The following is a 27856-nucleotide window of genomic DNA, read 5'->3' as shown; positions in this document are numbered from 1 at the left end:
GCACACATGCTCAGGGTTTTATACCACCAAGGGGCTCAGGATTGGTGGACACCCCGCTGACACACGCCTCCAAATTCCAGCATGGGAGACATGGTGGGGAGGAGGGGGGGGGGGTGGCGAAGGGTGGGGTGGGGTGGGGAGGGGGGCTCGAGGTGGAGCAATGGGGAGGTGAGATGGTGGACTTGGACAGGAACTGGGGACAAGGCTTGGATTTGGAAAGGAGGTAATGCAGGAGAGTGGTGGTGCAAGGGCTGGAGGGGAGGAGGGGGTGGTGGTGGTGGTGGTGGGGGGGTGTCGTACCGTGGATGAAAATGAGATCTGTTTTTGGAACATGCATGGTCAGTGGAATAAGACGAAGGGAGAAGGTGAGAGAGTGAGACAGGAGATCATCCACAGGGGAGGAGGGGGGGGGGGGGCATTGAGTGACGGCTCAACTGGTTTCTGCTGAGGAAGGTGGCCAAGCCAGAGAGAGAGGAGTGACGCACTGAAGAAGGGAGAGATCGTAGACACATAATTTATTACAAGAATTAGCTTGCATTTTTACAGGGAGAATGTGTTTGACGTGCACACATTGACAGATGAAGTTCTCAATCACAGGAAAACAAAAACTCAAACGAGAACTTTGTGCAGCAGAACTGCATCATCTCATGTCACCAACACGCTTTTTTTTGCAGTGCCAATAACCACTCATTATAACAGACACACCAAACATGATGATAAACTGAGTTAAGTAACACATGGGAATGATAGAGGAAAGAAGAAAGTGAGTATGTAGTAGAGGAATGATTGCAGGGAGACAGGAATGCCAAGAGGACAGCCAACCAGTGTCATACTATCGCACTGCGGAGCAGAAGCCTCGGCTGCAGATACAGGAGGATCAAGTTTTATTTCTCTTTTTTTATGAGGAAGGGAAGGCGGTGGGGAGATATGGCATGGCTTAAGTAGATGTGCAACAGATGAACCGGCCACAAATTGCCGTTCAGCGAGACACAGTGGCCTCTTGTAGTGGGTTCAGAGTACTGAATTTGTTATTGAGTCTGCATGATATGACAGAGCAAGTGACCGAATGACTGAATTTGCATGATTCATTTTGTAAACTCGGATTTTCAGGCTTAACTCTTTTTGATTTTTATGCTTAAATCAGTCTAGTAACCCAGGATTTGATTTTTCTCTGAAAATGTCTGGTTTTCCTGACAGCTACACCGCCACAAAATGCCACATAATGAAAATGTTTGCACTACCTTGAAGATTCAGTACAGTACATTAGGTTGAGCGCAGTGCCTGTTGATTTACTATTTGTTTTAACAGCAGTAATAAACAGGCAGCTGGGTGGTGCAGAGTCCTCTGTGGGCAGGAATTCAAGTTGCTGTTGCTAATCAATAAACTGACAGGTGTTCCTGTGAGAGCAGCAGTGGTCACTGCTCAGCACGTCTGACAGCTACAGGACGCATTTTTGCCGCAATCTATTTTCTGCATTATTTTGTTGCGAAGCGTCACTTGTGACATACAGACTTAAAGGTCAATTTGTTTTCAGCGTGCAATAGATTTTACTCTCAAAATGCATTTTTTTTTTTGGACAGCTAATGCATAACAAGTTGCATTCAGTAAAGTTTGTCTTTAGTTAAACTGCACTGATAAAAAGTTTAACTGCTTTCAGTATCCGCCGTGACCTGCGTAATATGTCGGTGTTTGATTTTACTGTGTCATATTTCATTTGAGTGTCAGAGTGGCCATCAAGCATAGACATTAGATACAGTTTATTCCCCTTTCAGAGTCATGATTTGTAGAAGGGACATGGTGTTGTGTAATTTAGCTGACTGGAGATGTACTTCAAAGTCAATGAAAATAACAATGTGAATCTTTGTGATGTCCTGTTTTTGTCCACCCAACTCCACAGAGTTTTGACAGAATTACACCCACAGCATGATTACTGTATTTGAGTGTAATATCAACACTGTGGCTGTCCTTTAAAACATTCGAGAAGTTCTGCAGCACAAATATTTACTCTCTTCATATTTGTCCTTTATATCTAACAAACATTGTTAATTTCACTCTTCTATGATCCATCTTTGTATTTTATAATTGGGATTAATTTAGAATCCATGACAGTTTTACACTTCAGGTCTCGTGATGACTCTTGTGACTGACTTGTGACCAAAGTTTAAACAATAACTTATTTTATGACGTGAACCACGATGTCAGACAGCAGTACTGATAAAGCCTCTTCAGTAAATGTTTAAACATCTTTAATTCTTAAACAGTCCAGTGAATAGTTAAATTATCAAAAAATAGTGCTTTTTAGTGTTTTTATGATACTGAGAGAACAAAATATCCATTTTATTCAAGATACATAAAGGAATGTCCCCTGTACTGAGGTGTTTTATACAATATGAATGAAAGTATGGTGATTGATATTGTATGTATACGGAAAATTAAAATAAAAAACGAAAAATAAAATCTCAAATACACTTCAGAAACGTGGATTCTTCCATTGATGGAGGCTTGAACTTATGAAAAGTCTTAAAACAATTCTTTTTGCGTCAAAGAGAAACATCTATACAATTATTGAATGCAATAGTAAGAATATTGTATAATGTTGTATTACAGCACCTAATTGCTCATGAGCGTAATTTGTATGCAGTTATTATGAGTAAGTGAGTGTGTTTCTGAATAAATGTTTACTCTTAATACACAATATAACTAGGAGTTTACAGTATATACAGTATTTGTCTATTCATAAAACAAACATGCTGCTCCTCCACAGTGAATTTCTAAAATAGGGGGTTGTTTTTGTGGTGGCTTTCAAGTTTCCAATCAGCTGCTGGAGACCAACTGACCCAGCCCTCTGGCCTGCTGGTGAGGCGCAATTCCATTACCAAAAGGTAGAGTAAATTATCCATGATGTAGAAAGGCAGCAACTAACACGAAACTGAAGCGCTTAGTTTAATGTACAAGTTGCAGCAGAATTTTGCTCAGTAAAGCACTAAAAATGACCAAATCTAAACATTCCTTCCCCTCTAAAAACAGTTTTATAGTGTGTGTAATGTATACCGTATTTAACAAGATATCTTCACACCATCCAAACGTGCGTGCTACATGCTGAACTTTCAAAACCTCAAGGGGTGAAGTTGATCATTGCTCAACTTCTAAAAGTAAGAAGGCAGACAAACAGTTGGCATGAGATTTATGTTGAATTAACTTTTTAGTTCTTCAGACATGTTGCTAAAACATTTTATTCTTTTTCTGTTCTGCCAACGTTCCCATCTCTGTTTCACCCACCCGCTCCCCAGGCCTCAGCTGTTGTACAGCCGTTTTGACCTCTGAGATTTGGGGGCTGTGATAGGGGTCGGCCTGTCAGTGTCTCCCTCAGGGCAGAGCAGTGACATTTAACTCAATATCCCAGAAGGATAAGGTTTCTCCCTCGCCTCCCCTCCATCTTCCGCCTCTGTCTATCGGTGAGGTGTCAGTAGCCTGTGTGTGTGCGGAGCCTACTACAGTGTAAACCCCTGCAAGCTGGGACACCCATCACCTCCAGCTCCCTCCGTGGTGCTAACACGCCACGCCCCTCTTGCCAGGCTGAGGGATCACCATGTGCCGCCTTAACCCGTCCAGCCCTCCCTCCTTCGTTTGTGAACTCAATACATGTTCCCAGTTCTGCACAAGTGTTAAGTACTGCGGTGGTGCAGCTGTACGCACGGCTATGTTATGCAACTAAGTCTGTCTCTGCTGACTTGCACGGCACAAGCAAAGTGAGAGGGGACAAGGCGACATTTATCACTTAAAGACGTGGAGCCGGGATAGACTGACATATTTCCTAAAGAAGGTTATTGTCATTAACAGTACATTCTGTGGGTTGCACATATGCTGTCCAACTGATTAACAGCATCCATTTGTGGGGGTATAATGAAGTGAAAGAGCCAGAAACCCACTTTAATTGATCTAGTTTTATGATATACGACCCAGACTCATGTGTCAGCCCGGCGGTGTAATACGTAAAAGCAGCATCTTAAAGGACAAGTTCACAATTTTTCCAAGTCTGTCCTAAAACAGTCAGATTCCCAAATGAACATTGAAATATGTTTTTCTTGCTGTAATCATTCCTCCTGTTCATTCTGGCAATTAAAATATCCCTTCCTCAGGTGTTTTCAAGTGATGGGGCACAAATTCCAGTCTTTTTTGCAAGCAAAAATGTGTTCAGAAGTTTATCTGAAGCTCATGTGGGGGCTTCAGATGTCCAAATTAGTCAAATTAAGTGGATATCTTCAAAGGTTTTAGCCATTTTAGCACAAATTTCCCTCTTTTTGTTTCTATTCTTTCACAGCTGCTCAACAGGGAAACACAAAGAAGGAATTTTGATATATTATTCACTTGATTTGACTAATTTGGACGTCTGAAGATTCATATATGCCTCAGATAAACTTTTTGCACAAAACAAGGACCGTGAATTTTGTCCCCCAACACTTACACTGAAAGTGCATTCAGAAGAGATCTTCTACTGGTCTATGGTACTGTTTCAATGCTCTTACAGGCATTTGACTAATGCATTAGAACAGATTTGAAAAATTGTGAACTTATCCTCTAACTGCACATAGACCTGATTGCATCCATAAACTTATGGTTTCTTTGATGCAAAATACCAAAAAGTTACTGACCAACCACACAAATGTAATAACACGGGACACGTGTGGTACTGACTGTGAGGACATAATTAGTACTGAGCAATAAGGCAATGGATAAAGGAGCTGCAGCGTCGGTGTTAGCTGGGTACTTGTTACAGCATTAGCTAATAGTAATAATAGAAGTGGCAGCTGAGTGTCTGAATCCAGAATTCCTGTCAAGATATAAATAGAGCAGGTGACACTGTGCTGCTGGGCATGGCACCACGACAGCTTTGCGGCTTTTTTATTTCAGAATGCTGGACCTTAAGTTCAACCTCCTAAAATCTAACTTTCATCTATTGAGAGAAAATGACATAGGATGTTGGAGGACACAGTGGACCCCATCGTGTCATCAGTATCCATGTGGTGCATTGGGCCCAAGAGTTCCGGGTTGTTCACACCATTCCACACACTTATAGCTGCACTATATAAGCCCACGGGGGAGCCGGCAGGAAAAGTGAGCCTGTTGATCAAAAGTGGCCTTCATTTTACCGGTGAAGTGTCATTTACTTGGCTGGCTCTGCATTTTTTTAGAGGTGCGTTTTTAATCACTATGGCAAAGACTTTTTATTGGGGGAAGTCGAGGTCTGCAGAATCGAGCACAGCATCCCGTTAGCCTCACTGGGTGAGATTAGACGTTGCTGCCCTGAGTTGGTCAATTTAAGTCATTTACTGTTCAATAAAATTCCAGAGAAGCTACACAAAAAATATTACAGCAAATTCTGTCATACATTACAGAAACATTAGATGTATATGTGCTGAATAAACAAACAGTGACCATTATGTTATTATGTGGACCACGCCTTACAAATTAAGTTACTAGCACAGCTCCATCTATCAAACCTTTAACAAACATACCACAAACTTTACAGTCGGTAGATTAATGCGTGTATGGCAAATCATACTGCAAACTTAAAAGTGTGTTTCGCTGCAGGTTGCAGTTTTTTGTTTTGGGGATGCCTATAAACTGGAGGATGTATATAAACAGAATCCTCCTGGAGTTTCCTAACAGAGGTCATAAATTAAACAGCTTAGTATCCAGGCCAGCATAGCTGTATGAACTACTATGTTCAGTATTTGGCATCGTCTGAAAGATGAACACTTGGAAATATACTACATCTTCAATGTCTTGTCTATTTTGAGTACTCTTACTCAATCAAGACAGTATTAGGGGGGTGATTGCAATGACTGATGGGAATTTTGCAGCCTCGAAAAACTGACTGGATTTATTTACACCCTTTTTCTACTAATGTTTAATAATGTGTCCTGCCTCAAGAACAAGGTCACATCTGAGTCGAGACTCACTGACCAACACAGAATTTAGAAACACAGTCCAGTGGAGGCGCTGCAGTGAGAATTTGAGACAACACAGCCAGCGACAAACTGTGAAGACTATGAGTTACTTTAAGTGTCAAAGTCTTTCGTCTTGTAGTTTTATCACTATAAGCGTGCAGAGGACTGTAAGCCTGAGGCAGACTGAGGCTGGAAACCCAATGACCAACAGATATCAGAGCAACTTTGTAATAGAACAACTGTGTGGTTTCTATCAGAGGCAGTGCAGTTACAACTTATTCCAGCTTCATAAACATCTAAGTTTTAACCATATTATAATGTAGGTTACAAGTGTTTCTGTATCAGGATATTATGGAATAAGCAGGTAACAATTTCATATTTTTCCTTTTTCTGAACTCTTATGAAATGCTTTTCTGTAAAACGTGCTGTATGCTTCACCTCTCACCTCACTGGACTTATTAAAGTTTGAAAAACAATTTTCATTTCAAGCCACAGGACAGAGTGAATTACAGAAAATCAATTTGCATAAATAAGTTATTCTTTTTTAAATCCAAGCTCAACCCCCCTCAGCAGTAGCCTTCACCTCTCACCCCATTGGTCCTGTAAAAGGAAGGCAAAATGATAGACAGAGCGTCTTGAAGAAGGGTGTTGATGACAGGAAGACGGATGAATGCAAAAAGAGCCTGAGAAATGCCGAAGAAAGAAACGGGATCCTTTTTTGATAAAAATAGAACGAGGAACGCAAGATAGAGATCCAGGAGTTTTCAACAGAGCCGCGGCATAGCGACAGAAGGTGAATATCATGCTTATATAAAAAAAAAAAAAAGATTTAAGTTTACAGTAACTTGTTAATGGCAACAGGACTTTACACAAAATGTTCCGACTTCACCAACAGCAGACCACAAGAGCTCCTTTTTGGCAGTACAGCAGTTATGTTAATGTTAACCTTCCTTGTGGAAGTTGGTAATCAATTAGCATTTTCTTAACCAAAGTTCTGTTGTCCATTTTTGTCTAATACGGTATTTATATGGCTCTTATGACTAGAGAAGTTAAACGAGCTCAACAGCACCTCCATGTGGATGACAGCTGAACATAACCAGACATACTGTACATTAACATGACAGCAACTACAGTAACTTTCTTTTTTGATGTTATTAAAGAATATTGATTGAATATTAATTCTGAATCTGTTCTATTTAAGTAAGGTTTGATTCAGTTCAGCCTAAATATTACCCTTTGTGCATGATAGGGTCTTGTAGTTAATTGCTTGGCTTATCTGTCATTAGGATTAAATTAGAAATTACGCCTTTTTTTTTTAATGATTTTTTTTTCAGAATTAGAGCAAGTGCACAAATACAAATACTTGTGAAGTTAGATCTACGAAGATGGAAGATGTCTGGAGGAAATTAAATGTAGTTTTGGACAAGCAAAAATAGCTTTCTTGGAGAACAGAGAACTTCTGAGAAGCAACATCATCATCACAGTAAAGATCATTGAAACCTGTATCTTTTCTGTTCTTACATATGGATCAGAGATGTGGACATTGACAGAGGAAGCAAAAAGAAGGATAAATGCATCTGAGATATGCTGCTACAGGAGAATGCTCAAGATCAGCTGGAGAAGATTTATGTCAAATGTTAGAACTGGTAGGACAAGATGGGTATTTTGTGAAGATTGCAGAGAGAAAGTTTGAATTTTCAGGGCACATTCTGAGAGGGTTCAGTGGAGGCTGATAACAAGGGTTTTGGAGATATGAATGAAGGGAAATGAGGAGTGGGAAGATAACGCATAATGTGACTCGATGACATAAAGAGATGGAGCGGAGAAAGAGGATAAGAACAACTCAAGAGAAAAGCTCAGAAGAGAAACAGCTGGAGGACCATGAAAGCCAACCTTCAGATCAAAGACAGCACAAATAATTGATTGATTTATGAGCCGCTACCAAAGCTTCTACTGAAAATGGTCACCAAAAAAACCCTGCAAAATTACATTTTTCAATTATAACCGATGATCACAAACAAATCCAGACTATTCAACTAACAATCTATCAAAGGGCACATCTAGTGTATTAAAGGCCAGAACGGAATACTTTAAAATCTACATTATAAACATGAAATTGTGAAATAATCAGATACATTTTTAAACTAAGCCTAATATTAGGAAATGTTATTTTGAGTTTTTAATTCCAGCAGTTTTTATTTCAAATTGTAATGGAATAAAATCTACAATAAACTATAGTGAAAAGAGGCAGAATGAAAAACACTAAAAACAAATTATCTGAGTTTTGACAATTTAATCCTATAAATTGCTCAAACCTAAACATATGTATAAATGCATATTACATGTTTGATAAGGTCATTTATCTATTTCAGTAGTAAAATGAGGAACAGAACTGATGACTGCTAGTACAGTGATGAACTGGTAAATAATAGATTGATATAAACATGAGGATTTTTCATTAAACATAGATACAGGATTAAAATAAAAGCATCCAGTAGACAAGGTAGCTCAGATTCTCGCTTTATTGGTCAACTTGATGAAAGACTACAAAACGAATTCACAAAAAATCTCTTTCAAGTAATCAAATCTGTACAAACCTAAACTGTATGGGTTTTTTACAGCTCTGGCTCATATGAATCTGAAGAGTCATATGCATGTGTGAGTGTGTGTGTGTGAGTCAGCGTGCGCTTGCTCGTTCCTGTTAAAAGGATTCTGAGACGTCACACTCAGCTGGGCAAGACGCAGCGTGCACACACACGCACACACACATGCACACACCTGTGTTTGAGATTTTACAGTACAGAGGACAGGGAAAACAAAATACTTCCCCCCTCCATAAGTACACACACACCACCTGCTGGCAGGGGTTTGCTGCTAAATTTATCATGCCAGCAATCTCCCGCTTTCTCCCAAACCCTGCTTTTTCAGTCAAAATTACTGTACAGACAGACACTGTGGTTTCAACCTTTCCACGGGAAGAGTGGCAAGAGAGAGGGGAAAGTATAAATCTCTAATACTCTCACACAAAATGTACATGTGCACACATGATTTTAATGCTCACTGGCAGATGGGACGCATTTGTCATCTGCGCACGCACGCACTCACTCAGACAATTCATAACATTAAATGTTTTAAGAAGTACAGATAAAAAAGGAAAAAAGCCCTGGGTATAGGTTTGATTTCTGGCTGTTTGGTGAAAGAAAGGAGAAGAGAGGTAGAGAGGGCAGGAGGGATGGGTCGGAGGTCGAGGGCAAACTACTGGTGTCATTTCTTAGCTTTCCTTGGAGGAGTGACTGGGCGGCCAGAGCCCATGCCCCCTCCGCCACCATAGAACAGCTTCTTGTCTGCAGGTTTGAGAATCTGTTAAAATAGAGAAACAGAAAAATAATGAAGCGAAGACAACAAAAACAATGTCATGTTGCCATTTTAAAACGATTTGGAAGAAAAGTTTTAGCAGATTGTGAATTTTCTAAAAAGGTCTTGTTATGTCTCTTGCTTACCTGGAATGAGCACATGAGGGTCTCGTCTACGCTCATCATGGCTCCGGCGTTGTCGAACTCACCGCAGTAGTTTGGGGCTGAGAACAGCGTCACCAGCTGCCTCTTTGCAAAGAACTCATAGCCGTCCTCAACCACCTGAAAACAGACACGACAGATTAACAAGCCGTTTTTGAGGAATGAAGGTCGTTTCAAACATTTTGCTTCTCACCAGTATGAAATAAATCAGGCACAAAACAGAACCATAAGATTGTAACTCATCTTGGGTGTTACATTTATGAATAACTTATATGGCATGAAGGTACATCATAAATGCAGGTCTATCGCTTGCACTGCCTACCTGGTTATCAGTCAAACTGTGCTGAAATCCAACTGAGCTGGAGTGGCCAGGTGCTATCCAAGTACTCCAGCAGTTCTCCCTGACTTCTCTTCAAATATTCACTAACAGCTGGACGAGGTTTGATGAAAGTCCGAACTTAACATACACTTTAAAAAGTGCCAGTTTAAACAGGAGGAGGAAAGATGCACAGAACAAGAATACGGATCTTATCTTTCATCACTTATGTAATATTAACTGCTCTACATTTCCCCTGTCAGCTTGAACGGGTGTGTTCTGTCATTGTGTCTAATTAGACGTCTGCTCAGGTTGAAGGTGGATAAAGCTTTGCTGGAATTACATGAGGTCATCAAACTTGAAATGAATGATAAAGGTGTAATTTGTGCCGCCCAAACAGGTGGAACAACCCTCTCAGGAGAGTCATGGAGAAGTTATCAAACACAGACTGTTCACACCCACACCGCCCTCAGACAACATCTGATCAGACACTATTATTAAAATCACCTGTCAGCCTTTAAATTTATAACCTTAGAATCAAAGTCTTGCACTGACCTGATGGGCCCGACAAATGAGGTCCATGTCGTGTTTATGGAGGAACTTTGTGACCACGTCAGCGCCAAAAGTGAAGGAGACACCACGGTCGTTCTCCCCCCAGCCCAGCACATCCTTGTCCGGATCGGCCCAGAGCAGGTCGCAGAGGAGACCCTGGTCAGGCACATCAGTGGGGCGCATAACCCTTCGGACCTGCTCCATAGACTGGAGGTCTGGAGATAGGCCTGGAGAAGAAAAGTTAGAAGAAAGAAGAAAGTTAAGACGGGAAGAAAAGCTAGTGAACCTGGTGTCTGTTTGGAAAGTGTTTGCAAAAATCACATATTTTTCCAAATAATAATCAGACCTGCAATCACTCCAAAATTGATTAGTGTTATTAAAAGAATCACTCAAACTATAGAACTAAATGTAGTTTTCAGTAATATTTGTAAACAGAAGAAAAACTGAATGTATGTTAATTATCATCAGCTGGAACACAATGGATTTATTTACTCAATGAGAAACTTTTCAATTGCATATGTATATCAAACATTATGTAATCGAAACTATGTCCTACAAATGAATAACTCTAGAAAACATACAATATCCTTTCTGTGTGTTCTGTCTTATGTAACTTTACAGCATTGAAGAGGGAGGTGGTGTTTACCCTCATGGTTATCAGTGCCTGTTTACATATTTTGCGCTGTGGGTCTCGCTGGTTTAGACATGAGATAGCCGTGACTGGCTGTTAGTATCATGTCTGAACTCTAAAGCCCACTTTATCATGCTGTTATTTGTATTATAAGTACTGCCTAACTAGTTCAAATAGGTGCCAAAATAGTTGGGGTCAAGAAAAAGAAACAAGTCTCTTTTAATACACATTATTTAAATTGCCAAGAGTGCTGCACAGAGATTTTGTACTTTCTGAGATGAGCATTTTGACAGTATCTGACCTCTTTTTTTTTTTAAATGTTCAATTGTTTAAGACCAAGGCCAGCTCACACACAGTATATTATTTTGTAAGACTTGAACTGTGTAATAGCATACATGATTAGAAACTACTAAAAGTACTGAGCAGAAGGTTTTGCCTATAGTAACTTGATACACATTTAGTCCAGCAGTGTCCGTCATAAGCACAATCTTTTAAAGAGTTAACTGTATATCAGTTTAATTATCTACCTGTTAGGAGTCATCGTGATTAAAAATAAGAAAGAAAAAGTGCTCTGTAGCCATGTGTGCCGATACGGGGCACGGATATATAAATATACTCAAACAAGAAATTAAGATGGCACACAGCCCTGCAGGTCTTTGACCATTATGTTGACAGTAAAAACAGAGCAGAGGCGAGTTTGTGTGTGCACTCTGTATAGACGCCAAATGAACTGTTTGATGAGGCTACCTCCATGGCAACAGAAGATCTTCTCATCAACAATGGCTGCAACAGGCAAACAGTTGAAGCAGTCGGTGAAGGTCTTCCACAGCTTTATGTTGTATCGCCTCTTACCTGTGGGAAGAAACCACAATTATTTGGTCACACTCTAACATTGAGACGTGCTTAAATCTCAGCGGCTCTGCCTCTTGCATCACGTTAGAAACGATCATAATCCAGGCTGTAAATAGCAAAGAAAAGCATGTGATTTTATGCCTTTACTGCTTGATCACGCTCCTTAGCCCAAAGCCTGAGTGTACTGAGAGGTTTGTATGTGTGGCTGCTGTTACCACTAAAAAGACAGTTTTAGCTTTCGGTTTAAGAGAATAGCTCCAACTCGGATTCATGATTTATTCAAATTGTTTACATTTTCTCTGTGGAGAGTGTAAACTAATTTCCACATGAAGTGCTAAATTTTACTTGATGAGTGTCTAACAAACTGAAAACAGAGCTGATGCACACTGGGAAGGATATTAAGTTAACGCTGGCCATTTCTTAAGATCGACAGCAACTTGCCGTTAAAGAAACCAAACAGTCTTTAGATCTATACTCACTTATCAGATTATTATTAGGTACAAGATAAAACGGCCCTGCAATAAATCCAATAATGTTCACCACAAATGACAGCCTCCAAAAATAAATCAACACTTCTCTAAAACAGATTGGGAGGATAAATGTCATCTGTTATGCATGCTATGTGACTTACACTCATCGTAGAAGCCATATATTCTGTTAATGGAGGCGCACTCGTGGTTTCCTCTCAGCAGAAAGAAGTTTTCTGGGTATTTGATCTTGTATGCCAGCAACAGGCAGATGGTCTCCAGAGACTGCTTGCCTCTGTCTACATAGTCTCCCAGGAACAGGTAGTTGCTCTCTGGTGGAAAGCCCCCATATTCAAAGAGCCTCAGAAGATCATAGTACTGCCCGTGAACATCACCTGGTGAAAAAAAAGAAGTGTAAGAGAGGAAGCAGCAATGTTGGTCAGAGGTGTGATTATGATGCCGTGTGTATGTGCACAACAAAAAAGTAAGGGAGATGGATAGAGGTACAACAACACTTGGCAGTGGCGCCTTGCAGATTAACAACAACACTTCAACCGTGACTGGCCATGCATTATTTTAAATGAACACTTATTGTTGCCCGACTTGTTTTTTGTGATGTTGAGACAACTGACCGAATGTGCAAGCTTGCAATGTGAGAAAACTGGTGATTCTCACTGCAATGAAAACTTATCCAGTTCCTGAAACTTGCAGACTGTTCCTTTAAACTGGCATTGTTCATTTAGTGGCATCAGCGCTTTGACACAGGAGGCCAAATCCAGTGAGACCAAGTGCAAAACAGCACTGTGCTGGCAAGTCAGTGTTATCAGTTTATCCCTCCGGTTCTGTAATTATGTGGCAAGGACGCAGCCAAGCGCTTTTATAGTCCTGAGCTTTTCAACTGGTTTTAAATACAATTTCTTTAATTAACTGCCATTTGAAACTCATCAGCATCAGACAAATAAGACTGCATAGCATAACTCCAGTGTAAGCCTTCTCATAATAGTCCAGCACACTAAGTTTAAACAGCCATTTCACAGTGTTTGTAAATACTGTGGCTGACCACACTTGAGAATTCCCTCGACTCTAAAGAACACAACTAAGCCTCACCACAAATCTTGAGGGGCGCCTCAAGTTCGAGCAGGATTGGCTGGCTGAGGAAGATCTCCCTGGATTTGAGGCAGAGACCACGGATTTCATTCTCTGTCAGCTGAACATTTTTGCCAGGTCTGGAGCCTTTCACTGCAAGAGGAAGGGAACAAGAGTGAGAAATGGCAGACTGGAAACAACAGACCATAAACAACTGAGTTTATTGTTCCTACTAATTTTACAGGGAATAGAGAATTAAACTGTTCAAAAGTATTCAATAATTAAATAATGTGCAAAAAATAGGTTGAAAATATCAGTATCTTTGAAAGAACAGTCAAATGAGTTATTGTACAGGTACATATATAGGCGTCAATATTTAGTACACTCAAATCTGACATCCACAGACAATCATGCACCTTACTACCGTAGCAGTATCCTCTTGACCTTTCTATTCTTTCTGATCTGTTTATTTTTATTTATATTTTGAGTTAGTTTATTTGGTTATTGTATACAATTTAGCCTTTAATTGCATTTGTTTCTTTTACCTTTATAACCTCATTGTTTTTACCTCACTGTTGGCTGCTGTAACATTTTAATTTCCCTTTGGGATTAATAAAGTATCTATCCAATTATCTATCTTTAGTATTCTGTTTGAGAGCCAAGTAGTATTAGCTCTTAGCCCAAGAAAAGTGGTCACAGTTATTAAACTCCAAACTTGTTCTGTAACTGAACAAAATATTGTAAATACATGATTTATAATTAGTATCATTTTATAAGCAGATTTTACAGGGAGTAGAGCATAAAACTATACTATTCAAAAATATTCAATAATTTAATATTGTGCAATAAATATGTTTAAAATGTATCAGTATCTTTAAAAGAACAGTCAAATGAGATATTGCATTTTATTCTTTAGTTGGAAAATACATCCTAAACTACAATTCATGTATTCTGTGCAAAAAAGGAAAAAACTTCCATGCAGAATTAACACAAGTTCATTTGTAGTGTGCACACTGTTCACTTTTCAATCATGAACTCTTGCCCCCACCATCAGAACCATCATGTTTATATAAAATGATTAAAATATTGAAGTCTGGAGAAAAAGGCCGATTGATTCTACAACTTAATCTTATTTCTACGATAAAAATCTGAATTCTGCAAAAGTCAGACATTAAAATGCATGATGCTCAGTTCCATTTTATCTTTTAGGGTGTGCTAAATATTCTACTTGTCCCAAAAACAGACTGAAGTTTTATCATTTAGAGAGAAACCCTGAACCTGCCCCATAGTTAGTAAATATTGGTGTAATTCATGAGCCTTTCTAATAGCACCAAGGGTGTTTTCAATGGAATATGGAGCAATTTATCAATTACATTTCAGAGCCTGCCATTCAAACAAAACTGGTTTGAATGTAAATATCAAGCAAAAATCCAACAGGACCACAGAGATAATAAGTATTTTAATGTTTATGGAGGTGAATTAAAAATGACATACAGTAATGCATTTATACTTTAATGTTTTACATTTTGAGATTATGGACAGTGTTTATACATTTTGACCTTTCTATCCATAAGCATTCGGTCAGCAACAAGTACATTTTGTCATATAACCAATTTAAACAGAAGCAACTTACATTATGAATTGCAAATTTACAAAAAGATGAAAAAACCCTCCGACAGTGAAGACTGCTCACCTGGACATATTTCATTATTACATTGTCCATCACATATCTTGTATTTCATATTTATACTTTGGGTATATGCTGCTGTAATATGTATATATTTTGTGTAGATAATTCAAGTATCAAAATATATTGTGTAGAATCTTCAGCCATCAATATTTAGTACTCATAATTCTGACATCTATAGACAATCATGCACCTACAGTAGCAATATCCACTTGACCTTTCTATTCTATTTCTTTTTATTTATATTTTGAATTAGTTTCTTAAGTTATTGCATATCATTTAACCTTTAATTGCATTTGCTTGGCTGCTGTAACATTTTAATTTCCCTTTGGGATCAATAAATTATCTATCCATCTATCTATCTTTAGCATTCTGTTTTAGAGCCAAGTAGTATTAGCTCTCAGCCCAAGAAAAGTGGTCTCTGATTATATCAGTAGTCACAGTTATTAAACTCCAAACTCGCTCTGTAACCGTACAAAATATTGCAAATACAGCATTTATAATTAGCATCATTTCATAATCGAATTTTGTACATTATATATCTATATCTATCTTTTTAAAGTGATAATTCTAGGTTAACCACACCATCTCCAAACATTTCTAAAATGTGGTTACTTTCTTGGACAAAGTATCACATAACTAAATATATAAAGTGACCTAAGTAAAGCGTTAAAATGCGTTCAGATTAAAGCTTTAATTTGCTCCGATAAGGATGCAACTAACAAAACATAAACTGACGCTAACAAAGCGAAAAGGCAAAGACGAGTTTAACCGGCTGACATAGCAGAGCTGGTTATCGTTGTCTAGTCTCTGTTAGCGTAGTTAGCTAAAATGGCTACCTCGGTGAATAAATATCGAGTGAAAAACGGAGTCTTACCTTCCAGCAGACGCTGTATAATGGAGTCGATGTTCAGTTTGTCGGCTTCTGCCATGCTATTCCTCTTATTCTGGTCGGTTTCTAACAACTCCTACAAGCCAAAGACGTAGTAACGATGTAATGGCTGCTGAGTTAGTGACCGTTAGCTGTTAATCGGCTAGCTAGCTCACCTTGGGGCAGAACTGGAAACCTCAAAATTTGACTGATTTGTTCAAGATGCAACGGCTGGCGTGTACTTAAAAAAATCCGCATCAGTCAACTAATTTCCATTAGGTGTCCGAATTCACTTAATAATCGTCTTTTCTTCGACAACGCCGTTTCTGCCGAAGCTACTAGCACCATGCCATCGACACAAAAAAAGAGCCAAGATGAGCGTTAGCTTAAAGCGAGGCTTGAACGGAAGTGGTGCCATTGGTCAGTTTTTCTAGAAGGCGGGGCTTTGTGGGATTCAAAATCTACGCTGATTGGCTGCTTTTCAACGTCTTTCAGCATTTTGCTTATCTCAAACCAGAATGTGAAAAAAGGACAACCATTCTCCGATATATCTGGCGTTGTTTCTGGGTTTAATTGGGAGAGTTTATCAAACGATGCTTGATACACCGCGTGTATCGTCTACATGTACCCAACTATTCGTGTTTGTATCGCTTTTTGGTTTTTTTGTTGTGCAAGTAAAGCGACACCCACGGAAGTGACAAAAGGTGGGAAGACGTCATTACGTATGTTGGCATGGGCATAACGTCCCAGCTTCTGGCAACACGCAGCGAGTGATTCATTCAGAAGCTAATGCACAGTAATATAAACATGACTCTAATAACTCGGAAAAAACGTCAACCTATCTAGTTTTAACGAATAATTCTCTTTATATATCATACGACCGTCCGACCATGAAGCTCCTCCACAAAGACATAGAAAAAGATAATGCCGGGTGAGTGACTGGCGATAACTAATGTTAGCAGGCTAGCCAGCATGCTAAATAGCAGCTGACTGTACTTGTGTCAATTTATCCGTGGTAATAAAAGTCCATATGTGATTTACATTTACCAGCACAGACATGGAGAGATTTGGGATTAGTACGAAAATATTAACTTTTGCAGTTAATGTGTAATAACTTAGGACATGACAGGACACATATGTGCATAGATTGTAGCACTTTGTAGATGTGGCTATAGCTTTATTGACTTAGTACAAAACAAACATCGATTGTGTTATGATTGATGTATACTCTATATGCATGGCAGCATGGATGCTCCTGCAACATTTCCCTCAATAATGTCTTGACATCCTAAAAGTAAAATCATATCCACAATTCAATTGAGTGGTGACGTGAACCACAACTGATTACCTGTTTATGAGTGACGTAAACTCAGAAGGTGGCTCATTTTTTGCATAAACCTCTTCAGTCAGGTGACTCTGATGCCAGAGGAGGCGGAAGACATGTGGCACACTTACAACTTGCTGCAAGTGGGAGACAGCTTGAGAGCGTCCACTATCAGGTAAGAGCAAACCTATTTACTCCCCCTGTGAATTTTCCTCATTTATCCTGGTTGGCATTTACATCCCCCTGCGGGCCTGCGTGAAAGAAGCGCAGCAGCTTCTTGCAGAACAGATAACTAAGATGGAGAGAAAATACCCGGACTGATTTCTTGTCATACTTGGCAATTTTAACAACACAAACCTCTCACAGGACCGTCCCAAATAACCCAGCACATCACGTGTGCTACTAGAGAGGAGAGAATACTGCACCACTACTACACCACCATAAAAAGTGCGTAACACTCTGCACCCTGCGCTGCTCTGGATCCCCCTGAATCACCTGATTCCAACCTACAGGCAGAAACTAAAATATGCAAAGCCTTTAGTGTCTACTGCAAAGAAATGGACCACCACAGCCACACAGGATCTACAGGCCTGTCTGGATTGCACTGACTGGGACATATTCAGGATGATGCAGCTGACCTGGATGAGTATACGGACACTGTTACATCATACATAAGTTTTTGAGAGGATTTATGTATCCCCTCTAAAACTACAATCAAATACAATAATACCAAGCTCTTGTTCTCAGCTGAACTCAGGCAGCTTCGCAAAAACAAAGAGGCTACCTCTACCAGTGGGAACACAGATGAGTACAAACAGGCCAAATACACATTTCAGAAGGCCATCAGGGTGGCCAAACAGAAACACTCAAAAGACCTGAAAGAAAAATTTGCATCTAACAACCCAGCTGCCATCTGGAGAGGACTGCAGGCCGTCACAAACTACAAAAAGAAAAACCCCTTCACCACTTGGACAGTTATCAATTTGCATATGACCTCAACTTAATCTACAATAGATTCATCACCTCTCAGTATGAGTCTCAGCCTGCTCCCCCATCCCCCTGCCTTCCACTTCACACCCCAGAACCACCCAGCAATCCTCCATGCTTCTCTTCCAGCCTAAAACTCCCCCCTCATCCTACAGACCTGCTGCTATCTGCCCCTGCACTTTAAACCCTCCCTCCACCTAGTTATTGTTCGATTTTTATTTATTCGTTAGATATTTTATTGAACCCACCCAGCATAACGTGTCTGTTATTTGTTAGATTTTTTACTGAATATAAATGTCTTTGCGTGTTTTGAAAGCTGAACGAAGGCAAATTCCTTGTATTTCTATACTTGGCAAATAAATGATCCTTGAATCCTTGAATGTTACGTTCAAACCAGGGCTGCAACTAACGATTATTTTCACTATCAATTAATCTGTGGATTATTTCCATCGATTTGATTGTTTGGTCTATAAAATGCTTGAAAATGCTGAAAAATGTCGATCACTGTTAATTAATTAGTTAATAATTAGTTTACTATCATTGAAGAATAAAGAACCAGAAAATATTCACATTTTAGAAGCTCTAATCAGAGAATTTTTGCCTTTTTAAAAAAAAAAAATGACCCAAAATGATCACTCAATTATCAAAATAGTTGGCAATTGATTTTCTGTTGATTGATTAATCAACTAATCGCAGCAGCTCTAATTCAAACTGTAAATTGACTGGGAGAGGTAAATAACAGCTAAAGTCCTGCCAAACATGTGACAGTTTTCCAGCCCTGTAGAGAAAGATGTTGGCTTTGCAGTATTGCAGTATTGCAGAATGTGCCTTTTTGAGCCAGTAAACAATGTAGCTCAACCTCAATTCTCTGCTGTTACACAAATGCAACTATAGTTATGTACAGTGTCCAGCTCTTAGGTTCAGTATCCAGCTTGGCTTTACATAATTAAAATCTTCTTCTCCTCTTCTGCTCTTTCTATCTGTGTCTTTGTGTATCATGCCGTGTTTTGGTCTCAAATACACAGCAAACTTGTCATTGCAGTCACAACTAAAATCCCTTTCCTCTGGTCCCACAGGAAGGTGCAGACAGAGTCCACTACCGGAAGTGTGGGCAGCTCCAGAGTTCGAACTACTCTCACCTTATGCGTGGAGACTATCGACTTCGACTCCCAGGCCTGCCAGCTGAGAGTAAAGGGCACGAACTTAGAGGAGAACCAGTATGTCAAGGTCTGAGATTTACAAGCGACTTGACAGTTGCAGCCTTGTCACATTTATAGAAGTTTTAATGTGGTGTAGAGTGATCAAGCGGGCAAGTCAAGGCAAGGCTTTAAATGACAAGTTTAATAGCAGTTAAAGATCATTACACATGTTGTTTGTGTATAATGCATGTCTACTTTACATTTTAAAGCGACACACCTTTCAGTTTTATGTTTTATAGGTTCAACATGTAAAGTTTATTTTAATGTAATTTTTAGTTGGGCTTGTTGTTACACTAATCAATCAGCAACTCAATCAATATGTACTTATTTGTATTTACTAACATAAGCAAATTCACATTAAAGAATAACAGCAGTATAATTTATTGTTTTTCCTCCATAAAGATCTGTAGAGTGTAAATGTACTCTTGTTTGAAATGAGAAGTGGTTGTGATTCTTGTGTGTTTGTGTTCTCTTCTTCACTAATCAGATGGGGGCTTACCACACTATTGAGCTGGAGCTCAACAGGAAGTTCACACTTGCTAAAAAGAGCTGGGACAGTGTTGTGCTGGACAGAATCGGTAAGCAGGTGCTATTGTGATCACAATTTCAATTTGTTTTGTTCGATCTCAACAACAGAGTAAAACTTCACTTTGTCTCATTTTTGTGGTTGGTTTAAGCTCGCACTTGCACGTCACGCCGTTGTTTTCACCCTGTCAAAACACAGACCTCCCAAGTAAAGTGAGCGAACATGGTTAAAATGACACAGGGAGTCCAAATTTTAAAAATTATTTACAGATGTAAGGACAACAGCACTGCATTAAAACAACAACAGCACTCTCTCCATCATTGAACGTGGGAAGTCCGTTGACGCAGCAGGGGTACCAACACACAGGGCACCTGGGGAAAAAACACATGGTTGTCTGGTAAAAAATTTGAACCAGGCTCAACTTTTGCCACAAAGCAACGTGACGTCAGCAAGCACATTCCTAGTGGATTACTTTGTAACATGAAAGCCGTATTTCTGCTGTTTTACCTCAAGATCGTCTTGACAAAGAATAAAATATCTGCCTCTGAGTTTTACAAACCACTGTGCAGACACAATAAACCTTCAAATTCACAAATCTGTTACGCAAACTGGACTTCCTGGAATATATTTCATGCGTCGAATCATGTTGAAGGTGCCCAGTGATGAGAATCAGCTGTTTAACAAGCTTTTTAAATCCCTTTCACAGGGTAGAAATAGGCTGTTGGACTCTATACAACAATTAATGCTTTTAATTTACCTTTCTTCATCTGTCTTACACATGCTTTTCTATCTGTAGGCTTTTGTAGCTCATTCCAGATAGAAGTAATCACAAATTAATTAAATATATCAAAAGCTTATTCTGACTGTAATGTCTGATTAACAGGGTGACATTATAACAGGTTTTGTTTTAAATAAAATGTACGAAAGAGAGAGCGTTGCCATGGGAACAGAATAGGAGAAACAGGAGGGAAGCTCCTAGCTGACAGACGGGGTTCATGTTATTTGCAGGAGTGAAGGTCTGTCATTACACATGCCTGTCTCCTCTGTAATTTTCACCACAAAAACTTATATTTAAGAAGAATGACCAATAAATACCAATTCTTTTACCAGTAAAACGCAATAAATGGTAAAAAAAAATACAATAATTAATAGTAACATATTTGTCGATAACTTCATTAATCCTCAGACGATGCATTTATCGTTTTCTACCCTTCAGAGCAAGCCTGTGATGCGACCCAGAAGGCAGACGTGGCAGCTGTGGTGATGCAGGAGGGTCTTGCCAACCTGGTGCTGGTGACCCCTGCCATGACTCTGCTTCGCGCAAAAGTGGAGGTCACCATTCCTCGCAAGAGAAGGGGAAGCTGCACCCAGCACGAAAAGGTAGGTCAGCTTTCTCTAAGTGCACAGCTGTAATGAGCTCAGGACTTTCAGAGCGAAGACGAAGAAAGAGAATATCAGTGTTAAATGCCGGAGAAGATTGAAATATGAAGATAGGCAGTTGAACGGATACTGGATAGGCTTATGGAAGAATGAAGTCAGCAGGTCACCTGTAGGTAGTGAAGTGGCCTGACAACCCTGAATATGAGGCGACCTCCATTTGTGACACCTATTTTTGAAAAAAAAAAACGTCTTGAAGGTAAGAATAACTCTAAATGAAACAAGGTAGGCAGATATATTTAACATGTTTTAAATGTATTTTCACATATTCAGTATATAAAATAGAATAAACCAATAAAAGCAAAATAAATCTATAAAAGTAACCACATTGACTGTCTAAAAGAGACAGAGAGTGTGTTGGATGCATATTACATAACATTTATGTCCAGTCATTTGTGTAAGACAATTCCGCTTTATAAAGTGATTTAAAAACAAAAACATTGTCATTGTCTTATATTCAGACAAATTCGGTAACTACCCCTGTTAGTCGTCCCAGTTCCTCAGTATTGCGACCTATTGTATTTGTCATGTATTGTGTTTGTTTGATGTCAGTCTGTCCATCTCTTTGTGTGCAGGCGCTGGAGAGGTTTTATGAGGCTGTGATGCAGGCAATTCTTCGCCACATCAATTTTGATGGTAGGTTACTCACACAACTATGTTCCTGTTTTGTGTTGCACACTTCCCCTTTTTTAATTTGTTGTTCCTATCACGTTTGTTTGTTTGCTGATTGCTTCTTTTCCATTGTACTGTATGTCGTTTTTATGGTTCTATTATGGTTTATCATTGTTGCTGTATAATCTTAATTGTTTTCTTTTTTTTTTTTGTTTCTGATTCAAGAAAATTAAATTAAACATTAGAAACTTTTTGATTTTGATTTCTCCTCACTGCCATGTACTAGTGGTGAAGTGCATCTTGGTGGCTAGTCCAGGGTTTGTGAAGGACCAGTTCATCACCTACCTATTTAGAGAGGCGGTGCGGCAGGACAACAAGATCCTCCTGGAGAATCGGCCCAAATTCATGCTGGTCCACTCATCATCAGGTCATAAGTACTCACTCAAAGGTAGGAGCTGATGGGTTATGAGTATACAACAGTCAAATCTTATTTCAGGGTAAAAACTTACTTAAATGTTTGTTTTCGTAGAAATCCTCTCTGATCCCACTGTGACAAGCAGGCTTTCTGACACCAAGGTGAATATGCATCTATGCTTTGTCAGTTTGTTTTGCAGGAATCCAGAAAATGTTACTATATAAGACACAAATCAATGTGTTTACTGGTGTTTATTTATAACTTTCAGGCAGCAGGAGAGGTGAAAGCCCTGGAAGACTTCTATAAGATGCTGCAGCATGAGCCTGACAGAGCCTTCTACGGGTGAGTGACGTGACCAGAACACTTAACAGGCTGTTATCTCATTCATTAACACAGATTATCAACAACCTTTGTATCTTTGCATCGTCACAGATTGGCCCATGTGGAGAAAGCTGCTGACGCTCTCGCCATTGACACCTTGTTGATAAGTGATAAGCTGTTCAGGTATGCACGTACTGAGAGACACACACAGTGTTTCTTTCACAAACAAAAACTTGTGAAATCAGAATAATTTGAAAAATACTATAATCACATGAAAATTCCACACATATTCCTTTACCTATTGGTTTTACACTAACTATACAAGGGGTTGCTTGTGATTTCAACAGGAGTCAGGGCAATCAAAATTTCTCTGTGTATCAATATAATATTTTGTGTGTCTTCTTGTGTACATCCAGGCATCAGGATGTCCCTACGAGGGCTCGTTACGTTCGGTTGGTGGACAGCGTGAGAGACAATGGAGGCAACGTCAGGTATCAAGTTATCTTTGAAAAATCTTGTGCATAGTTGTTTATGTTTGCATACACCAGGATTTGGCAGAATTGGACGTCCCTTGCCAAGCATCCAGCTAATGACAGCCTCCTGTCTCTTTTTTTCATGCAGAATATTCTCAAGCCTTCATGTGTCTGGTGAACGTAAGTTATAAAACCATTCAGATTTTTATGAATTATATGTTAAAAGAGAGAAAAAAATGAGATGAGATGTTTGTTATAAACATATCTGCAGCATTAATTTGACAAAATCATTAATCAAGCATAATCTTGTGTCTTATTGCTGAAAGGTACCCTGTGGAGTTTACTTGTAAACAAAGTCATGTTTTTACTCAGTGTTGCCCACCAAAACTCATTATGTGAATTCTTTAGGCCTAACAAACACATTGGATGTATTTTGCTCCTCATAAAACATCTGCAGAGCAGATTTTTTTTGAATGATTTGAAACTTTCATTGTTGCATCCATGTTTACTAGCTTGCAGTCCTCTTCTTTACTGATTTTATCGGGGCATTGCTACTCTTCTTAGCACATTACCTACTGTCAATCAGCAGAATAATGTACATTGTCTTGCACGCATACATTTGTGTCCTTGAGCATGATACAAACAGAATGGAGATCCACTCCTATAAACATTGCTCCACAGCGCTACTTGTGGTCAAAAAATCCACAAGGTACCTTGTGTTGTAATTGAGTACAACTCAACAACTCATAGGTTTTTGTTACAACTGCTTAACATGTACTGACCAGTATGATTAACATAACAGCAACATATTTTAAGATCTTCACTATAGATGTTTGATGACTGAATACTGATGTCCTGACTTGCTCTTTTATTGATAAAGTCCCCAGTTTAAGAAGCCAAGAATGGACAGAAATATTTGCTTAACAACAAATGTGCTCCTTTCACTCCTGTACTCAGACATAATCAGCCAACAGCTTGCTGAGAAGTGCTAACTGTGTACTGTCAACTATAGATATATCTTTTCTTTACCGTCTCCTCAGAACTGACTCAGTTGAGTGGAGTGGCAGCCATCTTGAGGTTTCCCATCGCTGACCTATCAGAAGCTGAGGACGATAGCAGCTCAGAAGAAGATTGATCCCAGAAACTGACCAGAGAGATCTTATTGGTAGCGAAGAAGAAGAAGGTTGTCCAGTGTTGCAGATAACAAAAGAATGACTCGGTGTGTGTTGCAAAAATACAAAGCTGCTGTGTCAGGGTTTATGTACTCCTCTTCTGCAACATCCACACCTCTTTAAAAATCAAATTTACACACGTTTTACTCCTAGTGGCCATAATTTTACATAATTTGATGCAGTTTTTGGTGCTTTGATGCTTTTGGTTTGAAGGTGACAGTATCTGCAGCTCCTAAGAATGCCAGTGAAGAGGAATGTAACTAACTTTGCCAAGTCCACATAAAAACAGTTCAAATTCTGAGTGACATTTAGCAATAGCAAAAAACCAGATTTCATTTTTCTTGCCAAGTGTATATACAGTATATCTTTCTTGCAATTAAACAACAGAAGCATTCAACCATTTGTGTTATTTCACTTTTTCACATGAACCATTCTCATCATGCATGAATGAAATACACATTGGAACAAGATATAAAAAATATATAAATTATTACATACAATAATCTCATTTTCCATTTAAAAATAACTATTTTGGTTATGGGTATTATAACCCAAAACTACTGCATTTCAACAAACTAAAAATCAAGTATGCAGGATTGTTAATTTGATATAAGTGACATTTGAGTTCCACAGTTACAACACTGTAAGTTCCTCTTACTCTTCTCTGGAAAAATGTCAAATAATAAAGTGAATTAATCACAGTGAACAAACTCATTGTCAGCAGCTAGGACTAAAGTGCATTTTAAAACAAATTGCTTCTCATCTCTTCATACTTTACTCTTCCTGCCTCGTTGAATCCTAAGTCTCGATCCTATAAGCGCAGCCTTGAGTGCGTGTACTAGATGCACTTGGCATCATTCAATAGGACACTGGTAGGTCTTAATCCAGTCTAAATCCTCCAGTGTGCCCCAGTGGAGGAAGATAATCGAGCAAATAACCATGACATGCATAATCTGGTGGCTGTTGCCCCAATTGTCAAACAGGCCTGGGCTGAAGCGCTCAGGGATCTGGATGACATTGACCAACCCTCCCAGTACAGCTAAAGAGTCCATGATGACAAAGAGTCGCAGTGAGTTTGGGCTGCCCACGCCGCTGCCGTACACCCGGAACAAGAAGAGGCAGAAGCGGAACAGGGCCTGCCAGACAAAAGCCCGCAGGCGCAGGACGTTAGTGCGGGCTGTGGTGGCACAGTAGATGCCATAGGCTGATAGGAGGATGTAGGCCAGCAAGGCAGTCTGTTGCATGGTTGGATAGCAAAGAAGGGTGATGTGGATGATGGGTAGCGCACCTGGTGACAAGAGGGAAGATGTAGTGGTGAATAAAAGGCAGTATCACTAAAACTAAGTCAGGAATGATTGACTTGGTTATTGTCAGGGTTATTATTAATCAAATGTGGAGACTTAAGACTTGGACTGGAGTTAGATTTAGCAAAAATTTAGACTTGAGGCCTAAAGATTTGATTTGAGACTGAGAAATGTAAGAATTCAGATCATAGACAGCAGAGCCAATTTGCATCAAGTACATTTTGAGTGAGGTGATCTTCACTCCCTCTCAACGACCTACCCAGAGTGTTAACGAGGCAGACCCCAAACATGTCCAGGGACAGCAGGGTGTCGTACACATGTTCCCCTCCCACATGGTTCATGAACACATGGTAGACCACTGAACCTACAGTGGGGCAGAGGCAGGCCAGGTAGTGGACCACGCAGATCCAGACACTCTCCACCTCCATCCATGGGATACTATAAGGCAGCAGCACCAAAAAAAGGAAGAAAGGGATGCCTGGAGTGACAGGAGAAGTTGTAAAAGGGAAAGAGGAGAAATTTGATGAGATGAGATAAAAGGAAGAAATGAAAATGAAAATCGCTTGAAACCTCTTAATTGAGGTTTGCAGGGTTGATGCCTTTGTTGTTAAAGTTAATGGCATTGTTGTTTACAGTGATATTTGAAGCCTGACATTGTAATCACAGCAGATGCAATCAAATATCACCTAATGGAGAACAAAATGAGGAATTTAATGGTCTGAGTGGTTCCTCTGTTTGTTTTTACGGTGAATAATATGAAAGATTTGGTTGTTGGCTACATGCAGAGAGAAACGTGAGCAACACTCTAATACTAATGCCCTTCACTTCCCCTCAGTAAGAGTGTTAGTCTTAATGAACTTACAGGATGGTCAAGGAGAAAATGGATCATGAAGAAGATGCCATTGGAAGTTCAAGGCTCTGAGAGTTTTAGCTCATGCCTAGTTGATTTCTGTCTTCACTTGTGTTTGCACAACTCAAGTCAGTATTAAAGTGTTTAATCAGAAGCACAGATTAGAAAATGTATTCTATAACTGTTCCCAAAATTTACAAAATTGTCTCCTGCATGTGTTGCTAAAGACACACGTAAAATGTTTTTATTACAGGTAAGAAGTGTTAGCCAACTACACATCTTTAAAGACCTTGTTAACAGCAGGATATTTCCAGGACAGGGATTCCTGGGGCAGATTACAGCTAATACCCCATATCCTCATTACACACTTGTCAAGTATGCTTCTAACTGCTCATAAGTGAGAGTAGTGGACATCTGTGACCTTTTTTGTTTGTACATCCCCTGTATGGTTTAAGTGGATATAAAGAGGAAAGGGCTTGCTCTATATATTTAACTATCAAAATGTAGAACTTCATGGTAATTCAGATGCACTACAGTTTTACCGTTAGTCCAGAATGGCAGTGATTGGAGTGGATACCTAAGCAAAGAATACCAACATAGGCAATGCACAGTTAATTTCAGGACTTACCATGTGTGTAAATGTTCCCCAGCTCATTGTGCATGTAGAAGAGGCTCCTGAGGCACTCTTGAGCAGTGGACACTGGCCGGTAACCCGTCAGGACATATTTGTTGAACTGAAGGTGCGAAGGAGTCTTTGTAAAGTCCAACAGCCGCGGTCCTTTGTAAAGCACCATAACGACTTCATGCAGTCAATGCCCTTACATTTAGTTGATAGCGCAGGTTCCTCAACATTTACATCCTAAGCGATGCCACACACAGGACTCTCAGGCACAGTCATGACTGCTTCTGGTCCTTGAGACCCATCATTGGACAGGTGTAATTCCAGGCAAGTAACCTGTTGAGCCGGCCAAGTGGCATGCTTTCAGTTGGACCAATCAGCAAAGGGCTCTTATTCCTAGAGATAAAGCTGGGGTAATCCTCACAAAAAGCCATGTGCACTACCGCAGCTGCTACTTGTCATGGCTCATAACTGACACTTCACTTCAGCTTCATCGTGAACATAGAAATATTCTGTGGTTCCCTTATTCTAGACTGCACACATGTTCCTATTCCCCATGCTCATCTACAACTGTGCTGCAGTAAGGAAGATCTGGGGATTACAACACTTTATCAGAAGGTTGTTTTTCTTAATGACACTAATTCACTGGCACTGCTAATTCCTTATCATGTAGATTTACACATAGTAAA

The 27856-nt window shown here is 39.5% G+C and overlaps 3 protein-coding genes across 5 annotated transcripts; 1 reads left to right on the top strand and 2 right to left on the bottom strand.

The window, feature by feature from the left end:
- Positions 1–8455: 8455 nt before the first annotated feature.
- On the bottom strand, positions 8456–16302 carry ppp1cab (protein phosphatase 1, catalytic subunit, alpha isozyme b). Of its 3 annotated transcripts, XM_042396859.1 has the most exons (8): positions 16105–16296; positions 15935–16025; positions 13392–13523; positions 12449–12679; positions 11713–11817; positions 10338–10561; positions 9452–9586; positions 8456–9311 (listed from the first exon to the last, which is right to left on the bottom strand). In XM_042396859.1, the coding sequence occupies exons 2-8, from the start codon at positions 15987–15989 to the stop codon at positions 9216–9218; spliced, it is 978 nt and encodes a 325-aa protein (XP_042252793.1). In that variant the 5' UTR covers positions 15990–16025; positions 16105–16296; the 3' UTR covers positions 8456–9215. The 3 variants fall into 3 exon arrangements, 2 of the variants coding, with proteins under 2 accessions (XP_042252793.1, XP_042252792.1); XM_042396858.1 differs by having other exon boundaries at positions 15935–16296; XR_006092807.1 differs by lacking the exon at positions 8456–9311 and adding an exon at positions 9789–9934 and having other exon boundaries at positions 9495–9586; positions 15935–16302.
- A 133-nt stretch (positions 16303–16435) lies between these two features.
- pelo (pelota mRNA surveillance and ribosome rescue factor) lies at positions 16436–24791 on the top strand. The gene is made up of 13 exons (XM_042396857.1): positions 16436–16859; positions 17335–17427; positions 19316–19466; positions 19926–20016; positions 21181–21344; positions 21977–22037; positions 22300–22461; positions 22543–22589; positions 22697–22770; positions 22861–22932; positions 23166–23240; positions 23371–23402; positions 24263–24791. Exons 1-13 carry the CDS (start codon positions 16819–16821, stop codon positions 24355–24357), a joined length of 1158 nt encoding a protein of 385 aa, XP_042252791.1. The 5' UTR covers positions 16436–16818; the 3' UTR covers positions 24358–24791.
- A 371-nt stretch (positions 24792–25162) lies between these two features.
- LOC121887508 (progestin and adipoQ receptor family member 4) lies at positions 25163–27342 on the bottom strand. The gene is made up of 3 exons (XM_042398306.1): positions 27177–27342; positions 25958–26176; positions 25163–25682 (listed from the first exon to the last, which is right to left on the bottom strand). The coding sequence occupies exons 1-3, from the start codon at positions 27340–27342 to the stop codon at positions 25249–25251; spliced, it is 819 nt and encodes a 272-aa protein (XP_042254240.1). The 3' UTR covers positions 25163–25248.
- Positions 27343–27856: the final 514 nt, after the last annotated feature.

This window comes from Thunnus maccoyii, chromosome 20 (genome assembly GCF_910596095.1).
Source record: "Thunnus maccoyii chromosome 20, fThuMac1.1, whole genome shotgun sequence".
Classification (NCBI taxonomy): domain Eukaryota; kingdom Metazoa; phylum Chordata; class Actinopteri; order Scombriformes; family Scombridae; genus Thunnus; species Thunnus maccoyii.
The sequence above is the reverse complement of the archived record's forward strand: the minus strand, read 5'-3'. Positions and strand labels throughout refer to the sequence as shown.

What these genes read in the sequence shown, in the direction of transcription:
- pelo (XM_042396857.1), top strand. Translation starts at nt 16,819, where the DNA reads ATGAAGCTCCTCCACAAAGACATAGAAAAAGATAATGCCGG. An exon ending in TTGAGAGCGTCCACTATCAG is followed by an intron (nt 17,428 to 19,315) that starts GTAAGAGCAAAC and finishes CTGGTCCCACAG; the next exon opens with GAAGGTGCAGACAGAGTCCA. An exon ending in TCATAAGTACTCACTCAAAG is followed by an intron (nt 22,462 to 22,542) that starts GTAGGAGCTGAT and finishes TTGTTTTCGTAG; the next exon opens with AAATCCTCTCTGATCCCACT.
- ppp1cab (XM_042396858.1), bottom strand. Translation starts at nt 15,989, where the DNA reads ATGGCAGAAGCCGACAAACTGAACATCGACTCCATTATACAGCGTCTG. An exon ending in GATCTTCTGTTGCCATGGAG is followed by an intron (nt 10,562 to 11,712) that starts GTAGCCTCATCA and finishes TTTCTTCTCCAG; the next exon opens with GCCTATCTCCAGACCTCCAG. An exon ending in TCATTTGTCGGGCCCATCAG is followed by an intron (nt 9,587 to 10,337) that starts GTCAGTGCAAGA and finishes GTCTGTTTTCAG; the next exon opens with GTGGTTGAGGACGGCTATGA.
- LOC121887508 (XM_042398306.1), bottom strand. Translation starts at nt 27,342, where the DNA reads ATGGTGCTTTACAAAGGACCGCGGCTGTTGGACTTTACAAAGACTCCT. An exon ending in GGGGAACATTTACACACATG is followed by an intron (nt 26,177 to 27,176) that starts GTAAGTCCTGAA and finishes CTGTCACTCCAG; the next exon opens with GCATCCCTTTCTTCCTTTTT. An exon ending in CTGCCTCGTTAACACTCTGG is followed by an intron (nt 25,683 to 25,957) that starts GTAGGTCGTTGA and finishes TCTTGTCACCAG; the next exon opens with GTGCGCTACCCATCATCCAC.